This window comes from Betta splendens, chromosome 4, assembly GCF_900634795.4.
Source record: "Betta splendens chromosome 4, fBetSpl5.4, whole genome shotgun sequence".
NCBI lineage: Eukaryota > Metazoa > Chordata > Actinopteri > Anabantiformes > Osphronemidae > Betta > Betta splendens.
Genome location: NC_040884.2, coordinates 1,220,346 through 1,245,601, shown reverse-complemented (window position 1 = coordinate 1,245,601; position 25,256 = coordinate 1,220,346). Strand labels below are relative to the sequence as shown.

The window sequence follows — 25,256 nt, the reverse complement described above, 5'->3', positions numbered from 1 at the left end:
CTGTCGCCTAATAAAGATCTGTGTACTTTTACTGTAAAATTAAGTATTTATTAGTATTTAAAAATACCATGTCATACTGTAAAACCTTTATAATTAATAACTTAACTTTGGTGCATAGTTCCAGGCTCAGACCACTTTCCCCCTGATCTACTAGAAGTGTACTATCACCACACAAAGATCTGTGTATTTTTACTGTATAGTTTAGGATTTATTAGTATTCAAAACTACCATGTCATACTGTAATACAGTCAACTTTGATAATTAATAACTTGACTTTGGTGCATAGTTCCAGGCTCAGACCACTTTCCCCCTGATCTACTAGAAGTGTACTATCACCACACAAAGATCTGTGTATTTTTACTGTATAGTTTAGGATTTATTAGTATTCAAAACTACCATGTCATACTGTAATACAGTCAACTTTGATAATTAATAACTTGACTTTGGTGCATAGTTCCAGGCTCAGACCACTTTCCCCCTGATCTACTAGAAGTGTACTATCACCACACAAAGATCTGTGTATTTTTACTGTATAGTTTAGGATTTATTAGTATTCAAAACTACCATGTCATACTGTAATACAGTCAACTTTGATAATTAATAACTTGACTTTGGTGCATAGTTCCAGGCCCTGACCACTTTCCCCTTGTTCTACTAGAGATGTACTATCACCCCACAAATATCTGTGTAGTTTTACTGTATAGTTTAGGATTTATTAGTATTCAAAACTACCAGGTCATACTGTAACTGTATAGACCGTATAGTTAACTTTAATGATCAATAACTTGACTTTGGTGCATAGTTCCAGGCTCAGACCACTTTCTCCTTGTTCTACTAGATGTGTACTATCACCACACAAAAATTTGTGCATTTTTACTGTATAGTTTAGGATTCATTAGTATTCAAATCTTCCAGGTCATACTGTAATACTCTTTGGCCCTTATATTCAACTATGATGATGAATAACTTGACTTGTGCATAATGCCAGGCCCAGATTATGTCACTTTTCATATAAAAAACTGAGTGAGGCTAAGCACATACACATTAAATCCTTTTAACATCTGTTAGGACTCCAAAGTGTGGCTTTTAATATTGAAACTAAATGTTTAATGTTTAATATAAAGTCATGAAACAGTCAAAAACTGAATATTTTTGTGTGAAACATACATTAACGTGGTGGAGGAGTTTGTGTGCCTGAATGACCCCGGGAGCTATGTTGTCGGGGGCTAAATGCCCCTGGTAGGGTCTCCCAAGGCAAACAGGTCCTGGTCTGGGATGAACTGGAGGAAGTGTCCGGAGAGAGGGAAGTTTGGAGTTTGCTTAGACTGTTGCCCCCGCGACCCGCCCCCAGAAAAAGCGGTTGAAAATGAATGGATGGACATATAAACACAGTTTTGTGCCAAAATGAACAAAACTATAAGACAAATAGGATATATCCTGTAACTGTTTTATGGTTGAGGAATTATTTACAAAGACAGCAATTCCAGTCTTCAGTTGTTGCTTTCTTAAGTGTGTTTTTATCTATTTGTAAGCACTGTGCATGAAACCCCCCTCAACAGCCATCACACTGTATCTGTAAAAGGGCACATGAATGACCATTTTATAGCACCTGAATGAAATCGTTATTTGTTCTCATTAAACCATTTCCCATGTCTGGAGTTTGTTTTATCAAAGTTATTGCCGTCTCTGTTCTTACACATTGTAATATCTAGTTTTGACCACTAAAATGTAAATACAAAACGTATATAACATAATATTCAGGATTAGATTTTATGCAATTATTCTCTCTTCACAATACAGACTTAAAACAATAAAAAAGAAAGTTACACACTACACTGTTTGTAGTGCAGTACTTATTGGTTTTGTGCTTGACTGTAAGGGCCATATTACAGCATAACATGGTACTACTAAAATCCTAAACTGTACAGTAAAAGTACACATATCTTTGTGGGGCGATAGTACACCTCTAGCAGAAGAAGGGGAAAGTGGTCTGAGCTTGGAACTATGCACCAAAGTCTAGTTATTAATCATCAAAGTTGACTACACGACCCATTCAGTAATACAGTATAACCTGGTAGATTTGAATACTAATAAATCCTAAACTGTACAGTACACTTCTGGTAGATCAGGGGGAAAGTGGTCTGAGCCTGGAACTATCCACCAAAGTCTAGTTATTGATCATTAAGCTTGACTTGACTTGGTAGTTTTGAATACTAATAAATCCGAAACTATACAGTAAAAATACACAAATCTTTGTGGGGTGATGGTACATCTCTAATAGAACAGGGGGAAAGTGGTCTGAGCCTGGAACTATGCACCAAAGTTAAGTTATTAATTATAAAAGTTTTACAGTATGACATGGTATTTTTAAATACTAATAAATGCTTAATTTTACAGTAAAAGTACACAGATCTTCATTAGGCGACAGTTTTTCTATATATGCAATATTTTGTTTCGTAGCTTTCCATATTTTGAACAGACCAGACGTGTCGCTATGAAAAGAGGAAGTCGCGACGGGCGTGTTTTGTGCTCTGCTGTAAAGCGCGTAATAAGGGCGCAAGTCGTTTCTGAAGCGCGGCTGGCTGAACGACGGAAGGGTTACTCGCAGAGTGCTTTATTGCGTGGCGTGTCCGTGCGGTGCCGGAGGCACGTCGGCCGTGGCCCTGCACCCTAGCTCCGTGAGAGCCGTAGCTTCCCCGCTCGGAGCGGCTGCTGTCGTTGTTCCATCTCCACCGCATCTCCTGCCCCAGGGTTCCGTCAAGCCCGGTTCAGAACCGACGGGGCGAGTCCGCAACATCTTAATGATGGAGTTTTGCATGTGTGGTTACACGTTTAACCAATCAGGGCTTCAGACACGTTTTCCTGTTTCTTGCACCAATAAAACATGTTGTTCAACTTAAGAGGAGAAACTGATCTGCTAGTTTACTAGCAGATGAAGCTGATGAAGATGAAGCTGATTCTGTTTCTCTCTCTCGCCTGGATGATCTGCAACACAGGTAACTGGGCTCACAGATTTGTGCAGGTACAAGAAGTTCTAACTGCATGTTTAGAGAGTGTGTGTGTGTGTGTGTGTGTGTGTGTGTGTGTGTGGCTCTCACACAGATAAGGTCACACAGAGTCACTTATTATCTTACTGTCTGTTCCTCGTGGCAGCAGAAACTCTCCGGTGTTTCAAAGGTTTTGGTCCTGGTGTTCTTGGCCCGTGTCACTTTGCTGGTGATTGGTGTGCAACTTTTACAATTACTTCAGGTAAAAATGATGAATCTGGTTAACTCATTTACTTGATACTAAATCTCTTGTGTGATGATTTTGTTATTCACATTCGAAACCTGTGCTTTGTTTAAATAACAGCTTTTGAAGGAAGTCCTGCAAAAGATGTTGAGAGGTCGTGTCTGCCGTCTTTTCTTTGTTCTGCACCCAATCAGTTTTTGTCCTTCAGTAACGCAAAGTTGTCTTTAGCTGAACATCTTCACTGCTGCAAAACAGGCGGCTGCAACCACCAGGATTTCCCATGTGAGTGAACGTGGCCTCAGCTCGATTCTGTTGTTTTGTCTCCCACCGTTTTGGACTTGTCTGTTGTTCTGTCAATACATCACTGCAGTGACACACAATTGTCACAATCTGCTGTTGTGCAGTGTCTGGTCTCCGCCATCCAGATGGCATGCAGAGACAGCACTGATGCCTTGTCTTCCACCGATTTGGACTTGTCTGCTGTTCTGTTCCAGATCCAGAACTCGGCAAACCAAACGGCCTCAAGTGTTTGACCTGCACTGGTTTGGGTCCTGATCATGTGTGTAACAGCACCGTGGAGTGTGTGGGAACACAGGACCGCTGCGTAGACGTCTACGGTAGGTTTGATGTCTGACACGTGTTCCTGTCTGTGAGCCAAATAACAGCCTGAATAATCTGACTGGTGTTTGTGATTCACAGTGAAACATGGACACGAAGTTGCTCCTTACGCTGGCTGTGTTTCTTCAAACGCGTGTGATTTGGTTTCTCAGTTGAAATTCCGACAGGATTTTGCTGCTCGTTTTAAATACACCATTACACCACGAGTTGCAGGAAGCAGCTTCTGCAGCTCCGCTCACATTACACCAAGCTTTACAGGAAGCAGCTTCTGCAGCTCTGCCCAGGTTTGTCATTATCAACCCTGATGTTGCTGCTTTGCTGCTTGGTTTGTTCACTATGTTCGTTTTTCAGAACCACTGTTAAACTCAAGATCAGACTTTATTAATCCCACGATGGGGAAATTCGTTTGTTTGCAGCAGCGATATAACATTGAACAAAAACAGTCAAAAACAAGATAGAAACAAACAATATTAAGATGTACAAGAAAAGACAAGGCACTCGACTAAAACTGAAAAATACAGAAAGAGCACGTCTCATCTTATTATGCTCTGCTTATATGATCTTATTTCTGTTTTGAATCTGTATGATGATGCTGTAATCAAATCATGGTTTTTGCAAATTTTTCAAATCCTGTCAAACATTCTTCTGCGTCTCATATTAAAGCTTAAACTTCTTCAATAAAGCCTTTTCATATTCAGTTTCTGATCCCAGTGTTTCTTTGCTGATATTAGTCTTGCCTTTTTTTATATTACAGTCATAGTCACAACTGTAACATCATATTTTGTGACGGTTTTGCTGATGACATACATTTATGTATGACAGAAGCATCTAAATCGTAAATATACAAACATACTGCATGTATACAGTACGTAGAGCATAGACTTTGCTTTTCCTGTGCAAGAAAACCGTACCGTTCAGTTGTTTTTCGAGGAAGTTTAGACTTGTGTGGTATCAACCGCTCAGTGTGGTCAGAGACTCTGCAACAGGTTTAACCATGCACCTCCTTCAGCTGCTCTGCCTACATACACCCAGTATGTGACCTGCCCCACCAGAGACAACAAAACCCTGGACTTACTCTATGCCAACACCAAAGAGGCCTACGCTGCATCCTGCCTCCCACCGCTGGGCAGAGCTGACCACAACATCCTGCATCTCCTGCCTGTGTATAAACCTGTTGTACACAGGCAGCCGGTGGGTGGTGCCCCGCACAGTGAGGAGGTGGACAGCTGAGAGCGAGGAGGCTCTCAGGGACTGTTTTAACACCACTGTGTGGACGGAGCTCTGCGAGCCACATGGGGAGGACATTAACGCAATAACAGACTGTGTAACGGACTACATAAACTTCTGCTGTGAAAACACTGTTCCCACCAGGCGGGTTCGGTGTTTCACCAACAACAAGCCGTGGGTCACCCCTGATATTAAAGCTCTGCTAAAGGAGAAGAAGAGAGCATTTAAATCAGGGGACAGGAAGGTGTTACAACGGCTGGCTAGTACTGGTACCCAAATGCAGAAAAGCAGGCGGACTACTGAATATGTTTAGGGCATTTAATAAACAAGAGAAAATATATACAAGCGGCTTGCAATGGTAAGGTAAAACACGAAAATAAAGTAACACAAGGAGCGTGCAATGGCACGGTAAATATCACACAAATGGCAGTACTGCTGAGTACTGGTTCCCCTTAACACATGTAGTCATCAATCAAACAAAACAACATCTGGAGCATGGCAGCAGGTTCAAAAGCAACTCACAAACGTACATCAGACCTGGGTCGAGTTCTAGGCAGGACAACTGGCTTCTCAAAGACAATGAGCACTGAGACTCAGCTCTCCCTCATGGTGAGGAGAAGACCAACACCAGGAGGAAGATGGAGGAGCAGCTGCAGCAGAACAACGTCAGTGAGGTGTGGAGGAGCCTGAAAACCATCTCAGGCTTCAACGCTCCACACCCTCAGACTGAGGGGGACCTGAGCTGGGTCAACGAGCTGAACTCACACTTCAATAGGTTTGACCAAGCACGGTTCTGGAAGACCTCCTGTGTGGTACCAGTGCCCAAGACACTGCACGCCAAAGACCTCAGCAGCTTCAGACCAGTGGCTCTGACGTCACACCTGATGAAGACACTGGGAAGAAAATTTCCCCATTGTGGGACTATTAAAGGTTTTCTTATTCTTATTATTCTTATTCTAATCAGACCAAGTTAAGACTTGAGGATACGAAATAATTTGATTCACCTTATTTTATTCAGAATGTTATTGTCTCCAAACGTTTGTTTGACGCTTACGTCAGTAAAGAGCGACGCAGTGTTTACGCAGAATCACAGACAGAGAAGTAGAAACGCGCTATATGACGTCATTTGCTCTGCGACACAAACACTGAATGTAACATGTAGCATAAGACCCATGTTACATGCGGCTTTTCTGGATTTGAAAGCTACTATGAGATTGTTCCAGTGACCAGACGATTACAGACGAATCTGTGAGTGCGTTTGTTAAATCACAGCAGAGGTTAGACGCGTCAGAACCGGCGGGGAAGCGCCGAGCGGTTAGCTAACGTCTGCTATTGTTGCCGTTAGCTGCCTAAACTTTATTTGTGATCCGTGTGGTGTTTTATCCGCGTGCTTCAGATGACGATGTGACGGCCAGTGTAGCTGGAGGCGAGGAGCAGCACATGTTGAAGCGGCGGGCCTTAGACGAGGACAGGCGGGCGGTGTGAGCTCCGTGTCGGCGTCCGGGATGGAGACGTGGACCCCCAATCCCCGAGCCAAGCCGTTCGTCCCCCGCCAACAGAGGAGCTTGTACCTCAGCTGGAAATACAAGATAACCAACAAGAGGACCATTCGACGGCTTTGCCAGGTTGGTCAAACGTCCATTCCATAATGAGCATTACAGGCTTTGAGAATCATTTGCAAACTGTTTTTCTTTCCCTTTTAACTCTGGAAAGTGATTTTCTAACCCAGAACGAAGCCCCAGTGCGTTGAAGACTAGAGAAATAAGGCGCATCTAGAAGCAGCTGATTGGTTTAGTTCTCAAACTCAGTTTGAAAGACTTTATTCAAACAGTATGAGACCTGGACGTGCCTTGACTGCACCCAAATGCTGCTTCTCCACGTAGTTTGAAATGTACCAACCTGTTGTCACGTTTTCCTTTACTAACGAGAGGCGTGAACTGTGCCCAGCGTCTAAATTGTGCAAAGTAGTCGAAACACATCCCAGCTCATTCACACTCATTAGTACTGGACATGTCTTCTCCCTTCCACAGGCTGGTGCCGTGCTGTTTCTTCTGATAACGGTTATAGTCAACATTAAGCTCATTTTGGACACAAGGCGAGTAGCTAATGAAGATGCAGAAGCACAGGAATATGGTGAGAAACACGGCAAATTATATTGTTCACTCCCACCACTCTGTTTGCTCCAGGCTCTGCTGAAGTTAAGACATGACGCTAACAGCCTCACCTTTGGCAGATGTCACGGCTGTGCTGTCAGATCAGCCTTTTCATTTGGGTTCATGGAGTTTTTGAGTGAACATTTCATCCTACGATGTTTGGCTTCATTTTTATAGCTTTTATTTTTCAGAGGATGCAGTGCCCAACATGGAGACACCACGCAGGCCTGCTAATGGACGGAAAGTCCTCGACATCGAGGTCTACTCCAGCCGCTCCAAGGTCTATGTGGCAGTGGATGGAACCACGGTGAGTTCATTCATTGTTTTTGCTAACCTAGTTGAAAGACACCCCACATATCTTTGAACATGAAAGTTAAATATTATTATTCTTTTCATCGGTTTCTGAAACTCTCAGATGAAATTTCAGGTTCAAGGGAAAAACAATTAGCACAGTTTACATGGAAAGCCTTGTTGGTTGTTACCTGCAGGTTTTGGAGGATGACATACGGGAGCAGGGCAGGGGCATCCACGTGATCGTTCTAAACCAGGCAACTGTGAGCACTTACCGTTTTATAATAATCACAACTAATTTCTTTTTATTTTATGCATCGTTCTAATGACTGTAATCTATGCCTCAGTTTTCCCTTGTAATAATTTTCCAGTGTGATATGATCATCATTCAGTAAACAGCAAAGAAATGAATACATCAGTATGGACACGCTTACCTGTTTCTTCTCCTAATGGTGTGTGCGCGTGTGTGTCAGGGTCATGTGATGGCCAAGAGGATATTCGACACCTATTCTCCCCATGAAGATGAAGCCATGATCCTCTTCCTAAACATGGTTACACGGGGTCGAGTCCTCATCTTTACTATAAAGGTCAGTTACAGCTTCTGTCTTAGTGAAACCAGGGGTTTTAAGTTATTGCTCTTTATGAACTTTAAAGGAATAAATTCACAATGAACATTTGAGGATTTGGGTTTTTGTTGCAGGATGAGGGAACATTTCACCTGAAGGATGCTGCGAAGAACCTGCTGAAGAGTCTCGGCAGCCAGGTGTCACTCGGCTTGAGCTGGAGAGACATGTGGACCCTGGTGGTGAAGAAAGGAGGTAGTTACCATTTGCCTTCAGTAAACTCTTGTTCTTTTAATCTCGAAGGTTTTCGTGCTTTGGCTTCTGTCTCCACCTCAGTGAAGTTGTTTGTTTCTTGTCATCAACATCTGGAAAAGTCAATTTGTAAATTACATTTTTAGAAGCTTCATTGATGCCTTAACCAAGTCCATTAAAATAAGGTTGAGAGAACATTTACAAACCTTCACACATTTGTATAAACAAACAAGATTTCTAGATTATATTTCATTGTCCCCCATTGTGTTATTCTGCTCAATACAGTCCTTGAGATTACAATCAGTCACTGTGTTAAACCTACCTGTTTGTGTGCGTGTGTGTCTAGGTCAGGTGTATGGCGAGAAACAGTCAAAATCTCCAGCTCTGTCCACGTGGGGCGACCCAGTGCTGCTGAAGACCGAGGTACAACTCACTGCCTCAGAAGGTAAAATACAGAATGAGAAAATGAAACATGTATTTATCCTGTCATGATGTCTTAACTAAGATAAAGGATACATTTTATCCGTGTGTGATCCTCCCACCTGCAGAGGCAGAGTGCCACTGGGCAGAGACAGAGCTGAATAGGAGGAGGAAGCTGTTCTGCAGCAAAGTAGAAGGATACGGCAGCATCTGCAGCTGCAAAGACCCGGCACCCATCGAGTTCAACCCTGACCCTGTGAGACACCGAATATTTTTATTGTTGTTTTTGTGGTGTGTTTAGTATAGAGTGCAGTGTGTCGTTCGAACAGTTGGTTAAATCAGGATTGTAGCTACTGTGATTACTGACCTGAGGCATGGATTCGTTCATTGGTCAAATAATGTTCTTTCCCCCTCAGCTCCCCAACAATAACGTCTTTAACGTCCCCGTGGCCGTCATTGCAGGGAACAGACCCAACTATCTGTACAGGTAGGATCTTAAAATCGAGGAATAATGTGCTGTTCTACCCACTTAATTCATACTTAATAAAGATGTGTAGATGGAAGGAATCACACTGACTACTGCCGTGTTTCCAGGATGCTCAGGTCGCTTCTTTCTGCTCATGGTGTGAACCCTCAGATGATCACTGTCTTCATTGATGGATATTATGAGGTAGTAGTTTTGTTTTTACTTGACTTTCAATCACTTTGATCATTTCACTCAGTCCGTAGTAGGTCAGACATTGAAGCCATTATGTTCATTCAGGCTGTATATTTTTGTGACCCACTCATTTGAGGTGTGTTCTCATTTCAGTTACCAATATCGATGTTTGTCACTAACAACTCACTCACTGCAATGAATGCTCTGGACAGGTCCACACTGGCTGGCTTTTCAACCAGACTGAGCTTTAAGGGGATGGCAAAAAAATTAACATTCAATAGTGAAACAGGATTAATTAATTGACAATTTTTGTTTAATATTTTTAAAAGCTAATTGCGCCACAGTGCGGAGCTCAAAGGAGCTCATGTTCTATGTACTGAAGCATTTTCCACATGCTACCTGTTTGTTTGTTTGATCCAGGAGCCTATGGATGTTGTGGAGCTGTTTGGTCTAAAGGGGGTTCAACACACACCCATCAGCATCAAGAATGCCAGAGTGTCCCAGGTAATGAACAGAAGGCTTGACTCACTGGTTTTGCGTTAAGGCTGAACTGTGGGTCAGTCAGACGGAAAGCAGTAAAATGAGAGGACATTTAGCAGCTAAAGCAGCTCTGGAGTTGAGTTGGTGATTATGAGCTCAGGTCTCGTTTTTCGTCTACTGCAGCACTACAAAGCAAGTCTGACTGCAACCTTCAACCTCCACCCAGTAAGTTCCTCTTTCCTATAGAGCAACAATGTTTCACAGGTTTATTAGTTTTATTATGACTGTTTGTTTGTTTGTTTGTCATCAGGAAGCTAACTTTGCCATTGTCCTAGAAGAAGACCTGGATATCTCCATTGACTTCTTCAGGTACTGATGATAAACTGAATGACTGTTGGAGAAAAACAGAATAAATCTTTTATTTTATTAAATAAATTACTGATATAATTTTTGATGGGTAGAACAGGATTAGCAGCCATAACAATTTTTTTAGATGAGGTTTATTTCGTTAAACCATTGCGTGATGAACCTCGCAGCAACCACATCATCCACTAGGTGGCAGGAGATCAGCAACGATGAGCAGTTTAAATCTTTAACCTTCCTTTATTGGACCAGTTCATGTCTGGACTGTGTGTTTGCTGATTAAAAGCTTCACTCATCCTCCTGGGTTCACCACTGTGGTGTATTTGTTCAGGATTGCTTGCAGCTGTTAAATTGGTCTTATAGTGTTGGTGAAATGATCTTCAGGCTGTTGGAGAGCAGTAAAAAGCTAAGGTGGACAAGACAACACAGCTTTATGTTTCTCTTTCTTTCCTCTTGAGAGAGAGAGATTTCCGCTGCAGAATCTTTACTTGTCTCATTAAGAGTCAATTTAAACCTGCTTCATTACCCTCACAGACAAATCTGTGTTCTGTTACAGCAGCAGGATCTTTATTACAAACATGACATTATCCATGTCTTATTCTTATTATTGTTTGCTATAGTTTAGAAGAATAAATCTGAAGTTTGTCTTAAATGACGTTTTACAGCTAAAACTGTTTTAGTGAAGCACAACAGTTTTCTGATAGGGCTAAATTTGTCTGCACTGATTTGATTTATTTTGCATTTCCTGCAGTTTTCTGAGTCAGACCATCCACCTGTTGGATGAGGATGACAGCCTGTACTGCATCTCAGCCTGGAACGACCAGGTGATGCTCTCCATGTCCTTCTGCTTCATGGATGTAGATTTAGACTTCATGTTCTTAGAAAGGTCGTCACTGACGGGTGTTCATGTTCTTGTGCAGGGCTATGAACACACAGCAGAGGATCCAGCCCTGCTCTACAGAGTGGAGAGCATGCCAGGTTTGGGCTGGGTGCTGAAAAAGAGCCTCTACAAGGACGAGCTGGAGCCCAAATGGCCCACACCTGAAAAGGTGTGTGTGTGTGTGTGTGTGTGTGTGTGTGTGCGTGCGTGCGTGCGTGCGTGCGTGCGTGCGTGCGTGCGTGCGTTGGACTCTAAATTTCGGTGTCAAATTGTGAGTTCTGCTCTGTCTTGTAGCTGTGGGACTGGGACATGTGGATGCGAATGCCTGAGCAGAGGAAGGGCAGGGAGTGCATCATCCCTGACGTGTCCCGCTCGTACCACTTTGGCATCATCGGCCTTAACATGAACGGATATTTCCATGTAAGTCCTGAACAGGACTTGTACGGTGACCTGCTGGGGACTTTATTCAGTCTGATTTGTTATCCTGCTCTCGTCTTGTCTGTCTTATAGGAGGTTTATTTTAAAAAACACAGATTCAACACCGTCCCAAATGTGCAGCTGAAGCATGTTGAGAGGTGTGTTTCTCACAGGTCACATTGAAACCTGCTCATTTTCACAGGAGCTCCTGAATTATATCTGAAACATAATTTGACAAAGTGGTTAATGCCTGTGGGTTTGAATTCTGCAGCTTGAAGAAAGATTCTTATGAAGTGGAGATTCAAAACTTGCTGAAGTGAGTCAGACTTCAGTGTCTGTGAGTGTGTGGATGTTTGTTAGTAACTGTTGAGGCGGTGGGTGTAATCGTTCATGTACTCCCAGAGAAGCCGAGGTGCTGGACCACAGCAAGAACCCGTGTGAGGACTCATTTGTGCCAGACTCTGAGGGGAAGGTCTACGTCATGTTCATACGGATGGAGACAGAGACGGACACGTCCACCTGGACCGAGCTCGGCAAGGTGCAGATATTTGTGGGAGCAGGTCATTAATTTAAGTACCAACTTTATAACGTGTGTGGAATGAGCCGCGTTTGTCCTCTGTTCCCTTCAGTGCCTGCATGTTTGGGACCTGGACGTGCGAGGCTACCACAAAGGTCTGTGGAGGCTTTTCAGGAAAAGGAATCACGTCTTGGTGGTCGCTGTGCCAATCTCCCCATACTCGTGAGTAAACTAAACTCTTCTTCTCTGTTGTGACTTCTACACGGCCCGATGGGAGCTACAGACGTCTCAGGGTTTAGATGCTAAACATGGAACTTCCTGCTGTATTGATCCACTTGCTGGCAGCTAATTATCTGTGCAGCACTGAGCTGATTGAGCTGGCGGAGCTCGCTCGGCTGCAGCCTCTGGCTGTGGATGCATTTAGCCACCGCTTTGCTGTGCGCTGCCGCCGTCATGCTGCTCTGTTAGAACTTAACAACTGCGCTGTGGAGCCATTTGCTTTAAATCTGCAAAATGTATAAGAAGCTGGAACAGATGAAAAGATGAAAATGTTATCGGACCAAAACCTTGTGACACTGAGACTTCCTTAAGCAGATGCGTTTTACATCAGCCAAAAGCCACACAAAATCAGAATGAAATGAATTTCTATATAAACACGTAAAAAAAACATGCTTCCAGCCTTGCCTGAGGTAGAGGAGTCATCCAAACACCACTAACCTGGTAACTAGCGTACAGGTTAACGCGCTGAACATCCCTATGTGTCTGCAGAAGGCATTGGCTGCATGTTTGCCCAAGTTTACGACTCTTGCCCTGTTGGCTTTTCTTTTCTTATTCTTTTTGAGAACTGAAACATGAATGAAGCAGAAGCCACCACCTGCTTCAGACACATCTTACAACCTAATGCTGCATCTTCTCCTGTTGTCACTGCCTGTCCACTCTCAGTGTGAAGAAGCCGGCCAGTGTCACTCCTATTTACTTAGAGCCTCCACCTAAAGAAGAGGGCGCCCCCGTGGAGCAGATGTAGACCAGTGTCACTGAGTCCCTGTAACCAGCCCAGGCCTCACTCCACTCATAACCTGGCTGGCTTGTGTTGTGTGTAGGAGGGACGTGGGCTCAGCAGCTGCACCACTGAAGCCAACGGTGACGCTGGAGCCGGTTCTGGTTAAACGTGCAGATGCTCAAGCAAAATGGAGGAACTGGACTGTTTAATTTCAAATGTTGACGAGGGTACGAATGACAGGCACTGAGCAGAGCCTCTGTTCTTCTGTCTTAGTTTGTCGGTTTAACTACTGAGTTATACTACTAACTTATTTATTTCATCTGTCAAACGACTGTCACAAGAGTTTTTTTTTTACAGAAACATTCACTTTTATCAAGAGCATTTTTAAGGAGTTTACAGATAATGAAATATTGTATATACCTACTACATATATTTTTGGATGAATTGATGTATTTTTCAGCATTAGTGAGTTTGCGTCAAGGAGCAGGTGCTCGGGTCAGATGATGATGAGTGTTGAGCCTCGGCACTTCCACAAAGTGTCCAACACTAGAATGGAACGGTGAGCCACCGCTAACACTCCAAACAGACAACACTAGTCCCGTTTAGTATTTAAGACTCTACAGAGAGAGTTTCTACCAAAATGTCCTCCTTTGTCCTGTGTGCACATCCGGTCTGTTTCATCCCTGTAGCAGCTGGGGCTCTGCAGCGACATTAGCTACGTCCTGCTCCTCATCCAGACATGATGGTGCAGGCCCTGATGCTGCCGATCACCCGAACCAGGTGCAAAGAGCAGCAGGGTTGGCTGCTCCCCGGTCTGAGAGGCCACACACACTAACCTGCTGTGACCCAGCAGGAAGGAGCAGCAGTCCCATCGGCCGCGTTGGTCAGGTGCCATACTCTTAAAATCTCATTAACAGCATTAGTTTGGTCATGGTCACTGCTACGGTATTAAGTCAATGTTCAAAATTGCAACTTGAATATCAGAAAACACATTTTTGTGGATTGCGTTACATTTTTACAAATGGAACTGGGGACACCAGATCTGAGGATAATTAATGAAGTCATAAATCCTGTTTGCCTCCAGTTAATGACAATTTAATCTCAGAGTTGACCTGCTCTCGTCACCAGCAGCGTCTGACTCGGGCTTCCCCTCGTTCACCAATGTGTGGATCACATTTCAATGCAGCTCCAATATTTGCACAGTCATTTGAATTCAATGCCGAATTTGTGTATTTAGAAACCACCTATTTACTCTGTGCAGATAATCCTCAGACAGAACCACTGTCGGCTCATCTTAAGTAATTTGTGTCCTGGACATTTCAGTGTTTTTTGATAGATTTGAATATTTTTTTTTATAGTTTCATCTCCAGGGTTTGTGGTGTTGTGTGTTTGTCTTCATTGAAAAGTTCAAACTAAACCATTGTTCTCTCAGCAATACTGTTGAATATTTTACTGCTATAAAAAAATGACAAAATCCCTGAATGATGCCTTTGAGTGACAGGCAGGTTGTGTGGACATACTGTAAAATGAAAATAATAAAGAGTTTTTACTGATGTTTCTTACGGCTTCTTCTTTGGAGCTTGGCCCTTAAATAATTCATAAAGCTGGGTTTATTATTAGTGCGTATTATTCATGGAATAAGCCTGCGGCTGTTATGGTGGAGTTATTCTAAGCTCAGATTTTTGTAGAGATGCTCTGATTGTCTGGCCTTGTGGCAGATTTCCCAGGAGAGCAGCAGTGAGAGGAAACTCGCAGTCAGGGAAATGTATGCAAATCCTGGGCTCGGATCCAGCCGCCGCGGCCGCCGACCGGGTGCAAATGGCTTCCTGTCCTCTGACCTCTGGCGGATCAGAGCTTCCTCCTGTCAATAGGAACAGTAAACGGCTTAATCCATTCTTAAGTATCTTTCTTTGAAGCTTCATATTTGAAATCATTGACCTCCACGTTATTTTTAGTTTTTAATAAGTCTGTCCAGCGCCTTTATCAGCGTGTCGGTGTCTGTCTCTCCTGAGTGAATGTAAAGTAATATTCATGGAGTGTCCTGTTGGGGCTGCGGCCTCGTCCTGTCTGTGCCGTGTCTACGTTAAATGACATTTTTGACCTACATCGCGTTCTGATTAGCAGAGCTTGGAGGCTGCGACTGAGATGTGGATGAAATATTAATTTATTTGTGTGTTCTGTGGAGACTGTTGAACAAGGAGCCCAGCAGCACAGAAGATGACGGATTGAACTGTAAACACGTCTCCTCTAACTAGTGGGAAGAGTGAGCAGCTTATGTTAGAGCCTTTGCTGTTGCTTTGCTGTTCATCTGCTCAATGTGTTGCTTTGAGTCATTGAAATCGTCCAAAACCTCAAACAAAAGTAAACAGAGATGTGAATGTGTTAAGCTTTAATCCACACACAGCGTCCACAGAAACTCCTACAATTAATTACGTGTTGAAACAAATGGTCTCCGTGACTCGACCTCAAAGCCTGTTTAAGGATCATACACTGCAGTTAAAGATGAAGCTCAGGGCCCAGAAAGCAGAACCTGAGAGATGGACTCGTGTTCGCGTTACAAACAGGTGAGATTTAGAAGACGGTTCCAGTGACGCCCAGTGTTGATGGTGATGTTGCTTTGAAAGCAGCTGAGGCATCAACCCGTTCCTCTCAGTGCGTCGTCGTGGTCCAGGTGGAAGTACAGGTACATGCACATGCTCATCAAAGCAACCTGAGGAGTCGTGAAGCAGCTTGTTCTTAAACCTGCTCCATGTTGCTGATGCGCTGGTGGGGTCTGATTTGGCCTAAATTATTGTTGTGACTTTTATTATCTCACCTGTAGGATTCCTGCTCCTGCTGCGATGCTTCCCACGATGTTGGCGTGAGCTCTGAGCGTGGTCAGGATGCCTTTAGCACAGCCCTGATGCAGAGGTCAAAGGTCAACGTCACCAGAACCCCATCCCAGTATTTCGGGCCGCTGGTCCGGTCTCACCTGAACGCCGCTGCTCCGCGCCGCGTCCCGACTGCAGGCCGTGCTGTGGCTCCAGCAGCAGCTGAGCGGGAGGCGGCCTCCAGTCTCCTCCTCAAACATGGAGCCAACAAAGTCTGTGTAGTTGTTGAACCCGCAGCACCTCAGCTGGGAAACCAGTGTAAACATACTGTTATCGCAGGAAAATGCTTGAGGCTTTTAATCACGGAAGAGCGCTAAAACCAGAACGCCTGCTCTCTGACGGTGGAAAACCCACGGTCTGACGCTCAGTGCTGTTGTACTTGACCAAAGCAAACGTGTGCAGGTCACGCTGCTGCGTCTTATCTGCAGCCAGGGTTTGGTTTGGTTCCGTTTAGAACCGATTGTAGCAGGATGAAGTGGCTCAGACTGATGAGTGAGATTCATCCTTCGGCTGCTGATGTTTGTTCAGTTCGGTGAAGGACAAAGCACAGTTCCTCTGGAAGGAGAATGTGCTGCTTCAAATCTGAATCGTGTCTAGGACCAGAGTTAGAGTCAGAACCGCTGAAGCTGCTCATCCAGCTGCTTCCACATGCTGTACCTCTGTCATGGTGGCGTTCCAGATGCTGGTGGCCACAGGGTCTCTGCCGTATTGGTTGTGTAACACTGGAGTGGCCCAGGCCCTGAGGATCAGCGCCGCCTGAGGAGAACGCGGCTTTAGACATTACATCAAGCAACAAAATATACTTCCCAACACAAGTCTCTTCCATCAAACATCTTTCCAAACTGTCTTAAAAGGACATTGCTGCATAAATCCTCACATCAAAAAGTCATTTAAGATTCTAAAATATGCCCGGCGTTTGTGTCCAAGTGGCCGACGCTCCTGAGTGTGAGCTTGTATTTTTTAGGGCTCATTATGTAGATGAGGTCTGTTGTGGATGGGTTTAAAAGCACATCACTCCCTGGTGGAGCTTTTACTGTCACACACACACACACACACACACACACAAAGTAAAACAGCCGAGCTGATTTCACAGGCAGTGGGAGTAATTCTGTGGGAGTCACCTATTCATCAGAAATTAAATAAATCTTCTCTCACACAAAGCACCTGGGAAATAAACAGCCGCAGGCTGGCACCCGGGAAAAATGAAAATAAATCAAAACATGCCCCGACCATTACTCTCCATTCTTCTTCCCCTTTCCTTTTTTATGGGGACATTTACATATATATTGATGCTCCTGATGGCTGTGGTCAGGACACATTTTGTCTGATATCCGTGTTTATTCAAGGTGCCGACGGCAGGTTGGGTTTCACTCTGGCCGCGCTCCTTGTTTCCAAAGCAAACACGCAGGTTAGTGTTTCCTCCAGTGTTTCTGCGCTGTTTTCCCTTTTGATTAATAATCCCGTGGCAAACTGTCAGGCCGTTTGATGAGGAGCGATGGTGTGTGCGTCACTGTGTGTAGCGGAGGGGGCGGGCGTCTGATGCCCAGAGGCATGCTGGGAAACACGCCATAATTAAAAGTGCCCCCCAAGAAGCCGGGAGCGCGGCTGGAATCAGAGCGTTATTAGCAGTCGGCCAATTCATCACCGCCACGCGCCACGCGGCGCCACGCGGCGCCACGCGCCACGCTACGTTAAACACACGCCCGCTCAGGCCGCGGACGCAGGACGAAGCTGCAGCAGGCGATAACTCATCTGTCAATACACCTTCCACAAACAGGGCACAAATCTTCATCTGCACCATCGATCCCTCGTTGCTGGAGGAAATTAACTCGCTTGTTAATTTGGGGAATGTTGATCTGAATTATTATGCACACTCAATTTAACCACATTCTCCCACAGAGAATTAACTGTAAATGAGTGAGGCAGCGAGTCTATATGAGCTGGGCCTGTGATGTGAGTGTGGATACAGCCAGGTTTACGTCCTAACAGTGAAGTAGTCATAGCTGGTGGCTCATGCGTGATCCGGCATTGGCCAACGAGGGAGTTCCACAAGGCTGTTGGCAAATGGACTCGCCGGGCTCGGCCTGTTGTTCTGTGGGGCCATCAGCGATGGTGACCTAAGGTCCGTCACCGTGCTGATGAGAGACGCCTCTGGCTGCATGGCGTCTGTTGGGTTTGGCTCTGTGGAAGTCTGGTGTAGTAAGTGGCTGGTTCATGGGGTCAAAGACGCCCAGCTGGGTGGTTAAAGACCCTCTGACCTGCCTCGTTCAGCCTGTGGTGCTGTGATAGGATCCAGACAGCTGCTTGGTTTAGCTCACTACTGCCACCTGCTGGTGCGGAGGCTTTGTCCTCCTGCATCTTGGCTCAGTCAGGTTCATCTTCTGTTTTTTTAATGTTTGTCACACACTTCAGGATCCAACAGATACTGATAAGCTCCTTCCCTTTTAAGCAAAGCTAATGATCAACTCAGGTCACTACTAATGAGCGATTAGCAGATCCTGCTCTGGACCGTGCTAGGCTTCCTCCACCGACATCTGCGTGATTCATGAGGAGCCACAACGTCCTTCATTAATCCACCGGCCACCGGTCTATACGGCCCCAGTCATAAATCCACACTGTGGTCACTCGGGGGAGAAAGAACAACCATGACTGCTGACAACCTCTCATAATGCCGCCTGGAATTGCTTATTAAATCTCAGTTATTCTGGCCACCTGAAGGTTATTGGCTCTTTGCTTAGATGAGCTGCAGAGGCCAGGCGGCCATAAGGCAGATTTATGCTGCAGATAAGTAGATGAGAATAGATCAACGCTTTATTTATTGTCTCCCTTCATTGTCGACGCCTCGCTCTCTTACTTATTGACACGGGCAACTATATATATGCATATTAGATGTACATTGAGCATATTCATTATTCTAATGCTGCTGTGTTTACTGTGTCTTATCAGAAGCAGGAGACGGACACCTCCTCTCACACTCGTATCCGCGATGGCCCAGACGATGTCCTTTGTGTTTGTAATGAACAGACGACGCTAAAGCCAACAAACAGCGCGTTAAATTGACTAAACCACATCTGCAGCGTCCTCGTGGAAGACAAACCTAAGAGGTTTCACTGAGCTCCAACCATAGCCGGCGCCGGTTAGCGGCTCGGCGTGTGGACATGACAGCAGAGAGACGGGCAGATTGATTTCCACAAAGCTGCTGCCAAGGACACGCACACGTTCACGCTCAGCTTCTCTGTGTGATGTTGAGAAGACAATAAGATCTGTTTACTGCAAAACCAGACTTCATTTATTTGGAAGCCTTAACTGTAACCTGATCCAGTCCATCACGGGCTGCGTTCGCACGCGTGTCTGACAGTCTGTGATGACGTTGCTCTGACCTTTGGGACTCCAGCAGCTTTTGTTGCTCGTGCTGCAGTTACGGTTCGTTCCTGATAATAGATAATAAGGCTTTGGTTTCGGTGAAGGAACAGTGACCTTCGGTTTCTGCTGCCGGTCTGGTTGAAAAGTGCTCTTCATTCGTCTTCGGAGCAGAGCGCCAGCGGCCTCCGTGCTGTTTTTCCAGGAGCTACAGCTGATCAGCGTCATTTATTCATCCCAGAGCAGCGGCGTCCAAACGTCTGATGGTAAATGCGTGGAACGACCTGCTGCACAAAAGCTCCAGCACTGAATTCCCCGAAGGTCTGCTCCCGTCTGCACATGGACACGTGTTCCATCAGCTGCTCTACCTGGGGACCCAGATGTGTCTCTGATTGGATAAAGCACAACTTTTTATTTCTTTATTAGGATCCGAGGCTCCTTTAAATCTCATCTGAAATCCTCGTAATTATTTTATGTGGCACTAAATTGAAACGGAGCGTGTGAGAGAGCAGCAGATATGTAAATAGGCTCTTCTGCATATAAAAAGCTTTAGCTTCAATATTCCCCAGTAATAAATTGCTCAAAGGCAGAGACAGCTCGTAGCCCAGGGCTGTCCCGGCCTCATTAGGGCTGAGTGTAGTGAGCTGGACATAACACCAGTAACACAGTAATGGAGGACTGACATGAAGATAACACCTAGAGAGTGAGACACAACTTCAGAAAGACAATCGAGGACCATGAGGATAAATGCGACTTACACCAGAAGAATAGACCAGAACCAGGACCCCTGCTGTCACTTCAGCCATGAAAATGACGAGGATGATGGAGAAGAACTGCAAGAACAACAAGACAATGACTTCCAGAACAATCCTCAGCCTCAGCTCAGTCACGTTCAGTGAAACACTGCACTGAACCTTCAGCTTGACATTTGAATTCAACCCGACGTCTGCTGCTGCTTCATTATTGACCAGCAGCAATAACACAGCTGGAGGTGGTATGTTTGTGATAGCGTCATCTTCTGCTGCATGGCTCCTTCCAGCTGATTACCCAGTAGGTCAATAGCAGACCCTCCTATCGGCTCATTCCTTGCCTTTATTCATACTGGGTCCTGGATCAGCACCGGCATCCGTCACCTCGATGGGACATGATGGGGCTCTGTGCTGACTGTGCTGCTCATTAGGTTCACTGCAGTGGACTAAGAGGCATAACTGTCAGTAATGGGACGTCTAGCGCTGCGGTGCCGTGCGGAGGCTGGAGGTTTGTCTGCGACCGGATGAGCAGCAGGGATTGGTGGAAGCACCTCATGAAGCCTCACCTTTTCTTATTATTGGTGGCAGAAAGTAAAATCACTGGAGGGACGATGAGAGCATGAGCAGATGATTGGTGTGGACCTTTGCTCTGTTACTTCTGCAGCATTAGAGTCTGACAGAGGCGTGTTCTACAGTAGGTTCACCGTCACTGTCATTGTTCTAGTTGATGGCAGCGGTTCATTGAGGCTTGTTAGATGAACGTCGCTGCCTGCAAACACAGGAGGAGGGACGACACAGCACTTCCCCCATCAGTAACAGGAGAAGGCCGGAACCCCCAGACCAGCTGCCTGGACTCTCCAGGTCCGATCAGCCAGTTAACCCCGTGCTGCTTGGACAGTCCATGCAAAGCAGAGCCACAGGCAAAGCAGAGCATGCGCCACAAACCTCCACTGGTCAAAGGCTGCTATGGCATCAAGTCACCATCAAGGACTCAGCAGCAGCGCGATGGAGTGAAGCAGCTCACGTCCTGGTCACCTACCATCAGCAGCAGGCACTTGCTCTCCCTGTGGGCCCCGCAGCCGCCCAGGAGCCCCAGCAGCAGCAGCAGCGCCCTGGCGGCGGCGCTCAGCGCGCCCACGTTGACGGCGTGCGTGCGGAGAACGGAGCCAGCGTTTGCAGGAAGACGCTCCCGTCCAGGCTGGACCACACGCCCACGGCCAGCAGGCGGAGCCCGGACAGCTGCAGGAGCAGGAGCACAGTGGGTCAGGGCGTGGAGAGGCCGTCACACATCACACAGGAGACTCTGATCAGTGGCTCTGACTCCCACAGCAGGCTTCACTCTCCCCTGCAGGAAAGGCCCCTTTGCTGCCGCAGCCTTCATGTCTCACAGGCACAACGGACAGAGTGAGGGGAGCGAACGTCCTCCTCTGCTCCTCCTTGGGTGGATTCACCCTGAACCCCTGGGACTGGTTCATCCTCCAGTTCTCTCATCTCCTGTCTGACGATGACGTCTCCACTTTGCTTTTATCTCTTTTCATTCCCACTGTGTGGCGGCTCTTCCTCTCTCCACCTCCCCTTCCCCTCATCTTCATGAACCTGCTCAGTGCCATCATTGCAGCGTTGGCTAAATGTGATACGACAAGCATATTTCCCCACTAAGTCCATGTCTGCCACCATCACCCCCCACCGGGTGTAATTTGACCTGGCAGCAGAGTCATTTTTAATGGTGCCTCTACAGCACAGGTGAGACGCCTGAGGGCAAAGAGACGAGGTGGAGCAGCTGATGAATGAAGACGGGACTGAGGGCAGGTGGGAAGAGAGACATGTATGAACCTCATCTTCACGGCTCAGATCAACTGACCTCCACTTCACAGGGATTTGCCTCCCCAAAATGAAATCTTTGTTCATTTACAGTGTAAAGTGGTTCCAAGGAAAGACGTGACCTTGGAGCTAGAGGTCAGCGCTTCTGTCTTCTTCAGGGTTTGTGTTGAAACTGAAATCTTTCGTTTATTGGATGAAGAGGCTGCTGTTCATCCAACCTCTTTTCTGCTCAGAGCCGCCTAGAAACCTTCAGCTTCTTGGCAAAGTAGCGTCACTTCTCAGAAGGAGCTAGAGAAGATGCCGCTGTGTTTCTGTCTGTTTTGGATTTAATCAGCAGCTTCGTAATCAGAGCAGGTTCCAGCTGATGTTGTTTAACTGCATCTACACTGTTTAACTGATCGATGGGATCTGAATTTCGTCCACAAAGTGATTGTGAAGTTGATGTATTTGATGTTAGCTCACGTCTTTATGGGCTGCAGAGAATCGCTCCATCCTTCTGCTCAGCTGGTTCACGTGTCAAAGGGATGTCAGATGTCTCCAATTTTTTTTTAAATTAAAATTTCCATTAAGCTAAAGGCGTTAGTGGTAGAATTAGACACTTTGAAGATAATGAGGTGGAAATTGCTGCAGTGAGAGACAGACGGTGGCCTGTTTGCAGACAACAACAATGATTTCTCACCTGAAGTTGTTGTTTTTAACTCCATACGTGACTTCTAGTGTAAATACTGTATTTCACACCGTAAATGAACCCAAGCTCTTCCTCACGCAGTCACGTAATCAAAGCAGAAACATACTCACAGAGATAAGCAAGTTGAATGAGACCGTCATCAGTCTGACGAGTGTGAAGCAGCGCATTTTAATCTGTAATAACAGCACAAGATAAATTATAGCATTTCTTCTATCTTCAGCCCAGAGCTTCTATCTCGCCTCCACACACACACACACACACACACACACACACACACACACACACACACACACACACACACACACACACACACACACACACACACACACACACGTAAAGTCTATATGGCTGCGCTATTACATCCAGCCCACATCCTGTGAAATTACTGTGAAAATTACAAGGCTAACAATAAGCCTAATGATAACACACAGCTATGAGAAACAGTAAAGATATCTGTTAATGGAAGATCTACAGAAGAAAGGGAAGGAAATTGGAAATGAAATTGTAAAGTGTTTACGTGTAGCAGAAGCGTGAAGGCTCAGAAATCTCCCCCTTAATCCAATCAGTGCTTCCTTCTTCCCAGAGCAGGTTAACTCTTGGCTTCCTGGGGTTCAGAGAACCGGAGAAGCCGCCGTGTCAGCGAAGCAGCTGCCTGAGTGTGTGAGTGCAGGGATCAGAGGTCAGCGACGCAGGAGCAGCTCAGCTGCAGGCGCTCACGCCTCAGTCATCGAATACGCAAATGTGCAGAGTCACGTTAAAAGCCAGACCCACGGAAGAAGCCCAACAGTGCTCCGTCTGGACCCAACACCACTGATGCGTCAGCCGTTAACGAATGCACACTTTATTTATGTGGAGGCGAATAACTGCACAGTAACCGTGGGCAACAAGCACAACACATAATCTCTACAAACACGTCAGCGTTTGGGACAGTTTACGAATTTAAACAGAGCCTGAAACAGAAGTGACTGGTCAAATAGTCATCAGCTAAGTTGCATTGTTACACCATTATTACATTATTATCATCCTATAGTTTGCGTCAGGCTTCATTTGACTCGTCGTTTGACTTCTGTTCCTATGAACCTTTTCTGTCTCCGGCTCCATCGGTGCCTTTGCTGTCGCCTCTTTGTTCCTCCTTCCTTTGTTCCAGGGCTCCGGAGCTGCTGTGGCCTCTGTTGACCACCAGAGGGGAGTAGTGAGCTTCCTGCCACAGCTCTTCTCGGATGTAGAAGGTAATTACTGCTTGTGTGAGTGCAGGAATGTTCCCTCCTTTGTACCTGATGAAGACAAAGATGTTACTTGTCTCCACAACCACAGGATCTTCATTTCAGTCATGAAGCCGGTCACTGCAGGCTGTGGTTCTAATGGTCCAAGCGTGGCCTCAGTCAGATGCTTGATTCCAGTTGCTGTGGCTTTGTTGCCTCTTGTGTTTCATGGTTGAGTGCAGCAGCAGGAGCTTTGAGTCTCTCTTTGTCTCATCACTGGGTCTTATCGGGATTCAGTCCATTTTCACTGAGCTGCAGGCAAGACAGGAAAAAACTGGAGAGATTGGGGCCGTCGGCCAGAGCCTCCTCGGTGCAGAGTTGCGCCCATATCGTGTGAAGTCTTTGCGCGTAATATTACTTTAATGGCCTTATTGTGAGTTATGACGATCTTAGCCACACCGTCATTAACCCGGCGGTGCTTAATCTCAGCGAGAGGAGCACCTGTCAGGCCATTAAACTGTTAATAATGTCTGCGGCGTGGAAAAGAAACGATTAGACAGGAGCTTTTTAATCACCTCTGATGGAAGCAGTGACAGGCCACCGACACCTGCTGCAGCCGGAGAGAGGAGGCGCTGAGGTCACACTCACTTCCATCTACTGCCGGTGCGGCTGGACCTTGGGAATCCCTCGCCATTTCATGTACTATCACTGTGCGCCGAGACCTAATGCTCATTAAAAGCTCTGAGTCCTCGCCGGTTTCACTGACCCTGTGATCAGTCTGGAAATGGGCCACAGTTTGTTGTCTGTAGCTAGTTACAGTCTACAGTCCTTTAAGTGCTACTGTAGCTTCTAGCTAAGAAGGAGTTTTAAAACCTCCTGGGGTGATTGTCTTCTGATAAGAAGCCGAGAGGCTGCAAAGTCACTGAAGCACAACGACACAAACCAAGCTTTATAAAAACAGGGTTTCCTCTGTCATGTTTTCCCATGAAGCCGCTAATATCTGCAGCCAGGGTGACGTCACAGCGGTTACGGCTCGTGACAGCGACGTCTTAATCACCACAGTAAAAAACCTGGAGGCAGAAACGTCAACGTTGATTGAAGAGTCTGTCAATGATTTTCCACTGGTCTCAGCAGAAAATGCTGAAGGTAGAGAGCACTGTTGTTTTCCTTTACTTCCTGAATGTGTGTGTGTGTGTGTGTGTGTGTGTGTGTGTGTGTGTGTGTGTGTGTGTGTGTGTGTGTGTGTGTGTGTGTGTGTGTGTGTGTGTGTGTGTTGTTTACGAGCTCTTGAACCATAAACCACCAGCTTGACTTGACATAAATAGCCTCTGGTTATTGTGTGTGTGTTTGTGTTCGATGATGATGATGATGATGATGATGATGATGATGATGATGATGTGACAGGATGCGTCTCTAACCTCTCTATTGTTATCCTTACATAACAAAAGGAGACTATGAGCTGATGAATCATCTGACAACGGCCTTTGGTTCCTACA

The 25,256-nt window shown here is 45.7% G+C and overlaps 3 protein-coding genes across 10 annotated transcripts; 2 read left to right on the top strand and 1 right to left on the bottom strand.

Annotated features, from left to right (window-relative positions):
* The first annotated feature begins 2,842 nt into the window (after positions 1-2,842).
* On the top strand, positions 2,843-4,546 carry LOC114854534 (phospholipase A2 inhibitor gamma subunit A-like). Of its 4 annotated transcripts, none has more exons than XM_029149034.3 (5): positions 2,843-2,996; positions 3,154-3,249; positions 3,460-3,513; positions 3,726-3,848; positions 3,931-4,546. In XM_029149034.3, the coding sequence occupies exons 1-5, from the start codon at positions 2,933-2,935 to the stop codon at positions 4,152-4,154; spliced, it is 561 nt and encodes a 186-aa protein (XP_029004867.1). In that variant the 5' UTR covers positions 2,843-2,932; the 3' UTR covers positions 4,155-4,546. The 4 variants fall into 4 exon arrangements, with proteins under 4 accessions (XP_029004867.1, XP_029004862.1, XP_055364438.1 ...); XM_029149029.2 differs by having other exon boundaries at positions 2,847-2,996; positions 3,352-3,513; XM_055508463.1 differs by having other exon boundaries at positions 2,859-2,996; positions 3,157-3,249.
* A 1,621-nt stretch (positions 4,547-6,167) lies between these two features.
* pomgnt1 (protein O-linked mannose N-acetylglucosaminyltransferase 1 (beta 1,2-)) lies at positions 6,168-14,628 on the top strand. 5 transcript variants are annotated; one of them, XR_008694552.1, is made up of 23 exons: positions 6,168-6,324; positions 6,473-6,701; positions 7,107-7,209; positions 7,421-7,536; positions 7,718-7,783; positions 7,994-8,107; positions 8,221-8,338; positions 8,682-8,780; positions 8,884-9,011; positions 9,172-9,242; positions 9,350-9,425; positions 9,834-9,917; positions 10,077-10,118; positions 10,204-10,262; positions 11,008-11,080; positions 11,177-11,305; positions 11,431-11,556; positions 11,647-11,711; positions 11,825-11,869; positions 11,956-12,091; positions 12,183-12,292; positions 13,171-13,629; positions 13,760-13,801. XR_008694552.1 is itself a non-coding variant. In XM_055508368.1 (23 exons), exons 2-23 carry the CDS (start codon positions 6,582-6,584, stop codon positions 13,971-13,973), a joined length of 2,193 nt encoding a protein of 730 aa, XP_055364343.1. In that variant the 5' UTR covers positions 6,168-6,324; positions 6,473-6,581; the 3' UTR covers positions 13,974-14,628. The 5 variants fall into 5 exon arrangements, 4 of the variants coding, with proteins under 4 accessions (XP_055364343.1, XP_055364345.1, XP_029004480.1 ...); XM_055508368.1 differs by having other exon boundaries at positions 13,531-13,629; positions 13,760-14,628; XM_055508369.1 differs by having other exon boundaries at positions 6,204-6,353; positions 13,531-13,629; positions 13,760-14,628.
* Positions 14,629-15,472: 844 nt separating this feature from the next.
* On the bottom strand, positions 15,473-23,485 carry LOC114854213 (tetraspanin-1). Its single transcript, XM_041070466.2, is given in 9 exon segments — positions 15,473-15,780; positions 15,886-15,969; positions 16,042-16,185; positions 16,598-16,696; positions 20,059-20,133; positions 21,089-21,204; positions 21,207-21,288; positions 22,669-22,731; positions 23,076-23,485. Coding segments are annotated over 8 exon segments (732 nt in total). The 5' UTR covers positions 22,726-22,731; positions 23,076-23,485; the 3' UTR covers positions 15,473-15,705.
* Positions 23,486-25,256: the final 1,771 nt, after the last annotated feature.

What these genes read in the sequence shown, in the direction of transcription:
- pomgnt1 (XM_055508368.1), top strand. Translation starts at nt 6,582, where the DNA reads ATGGAGACGTGGACCCCCAATCCCCGAGCCAAGCCGTTCGTCCCCCGC. An exon ending in TCGTTCTAAACCAGGCAACT is followed by an intron (nt 7,784 to 7,993) that starts GTGAGCACTTAC and finishes CGTGTGTGTCAG; the next exon opens with GGTCATGTGATGGCCAAGAG. An exon ending in CAGCTGAAGCATGTTGAGAG is followed by an intron (nt 11,712 to 11,824) that starts GTGTGTTTCTCA and finishes TGAATTCTGCAG; the next exon opens with CTTGAAGAAAGATTCTTATG.
- LOC114854534 (XM_029149029.2), top strand. Translation starts at nt 2,933, where the DNA reads ATGAAGCTGATGAAGATGAAGCTGATTCTGTTTCTCTCTCTCGCCTGG. An exon ending in CTGGATGATCTGCAACACAG is followed by an intron (nt 2,997 to 3,153) that starts GTAACTGGGCTC and finishes TCCTCGTGGCAG; the next exon opens with CAGAAACTCTCCGGTGTTTC. An exon ending in CCGCTGCGTAGACGTCTACG is followed by an intron (nt 3,849 to 3,930) that starts GTAGGTTTGATG and finishes TGTGATTCACAG; the next exon opens with TGAAACATGGACACGAAGTT.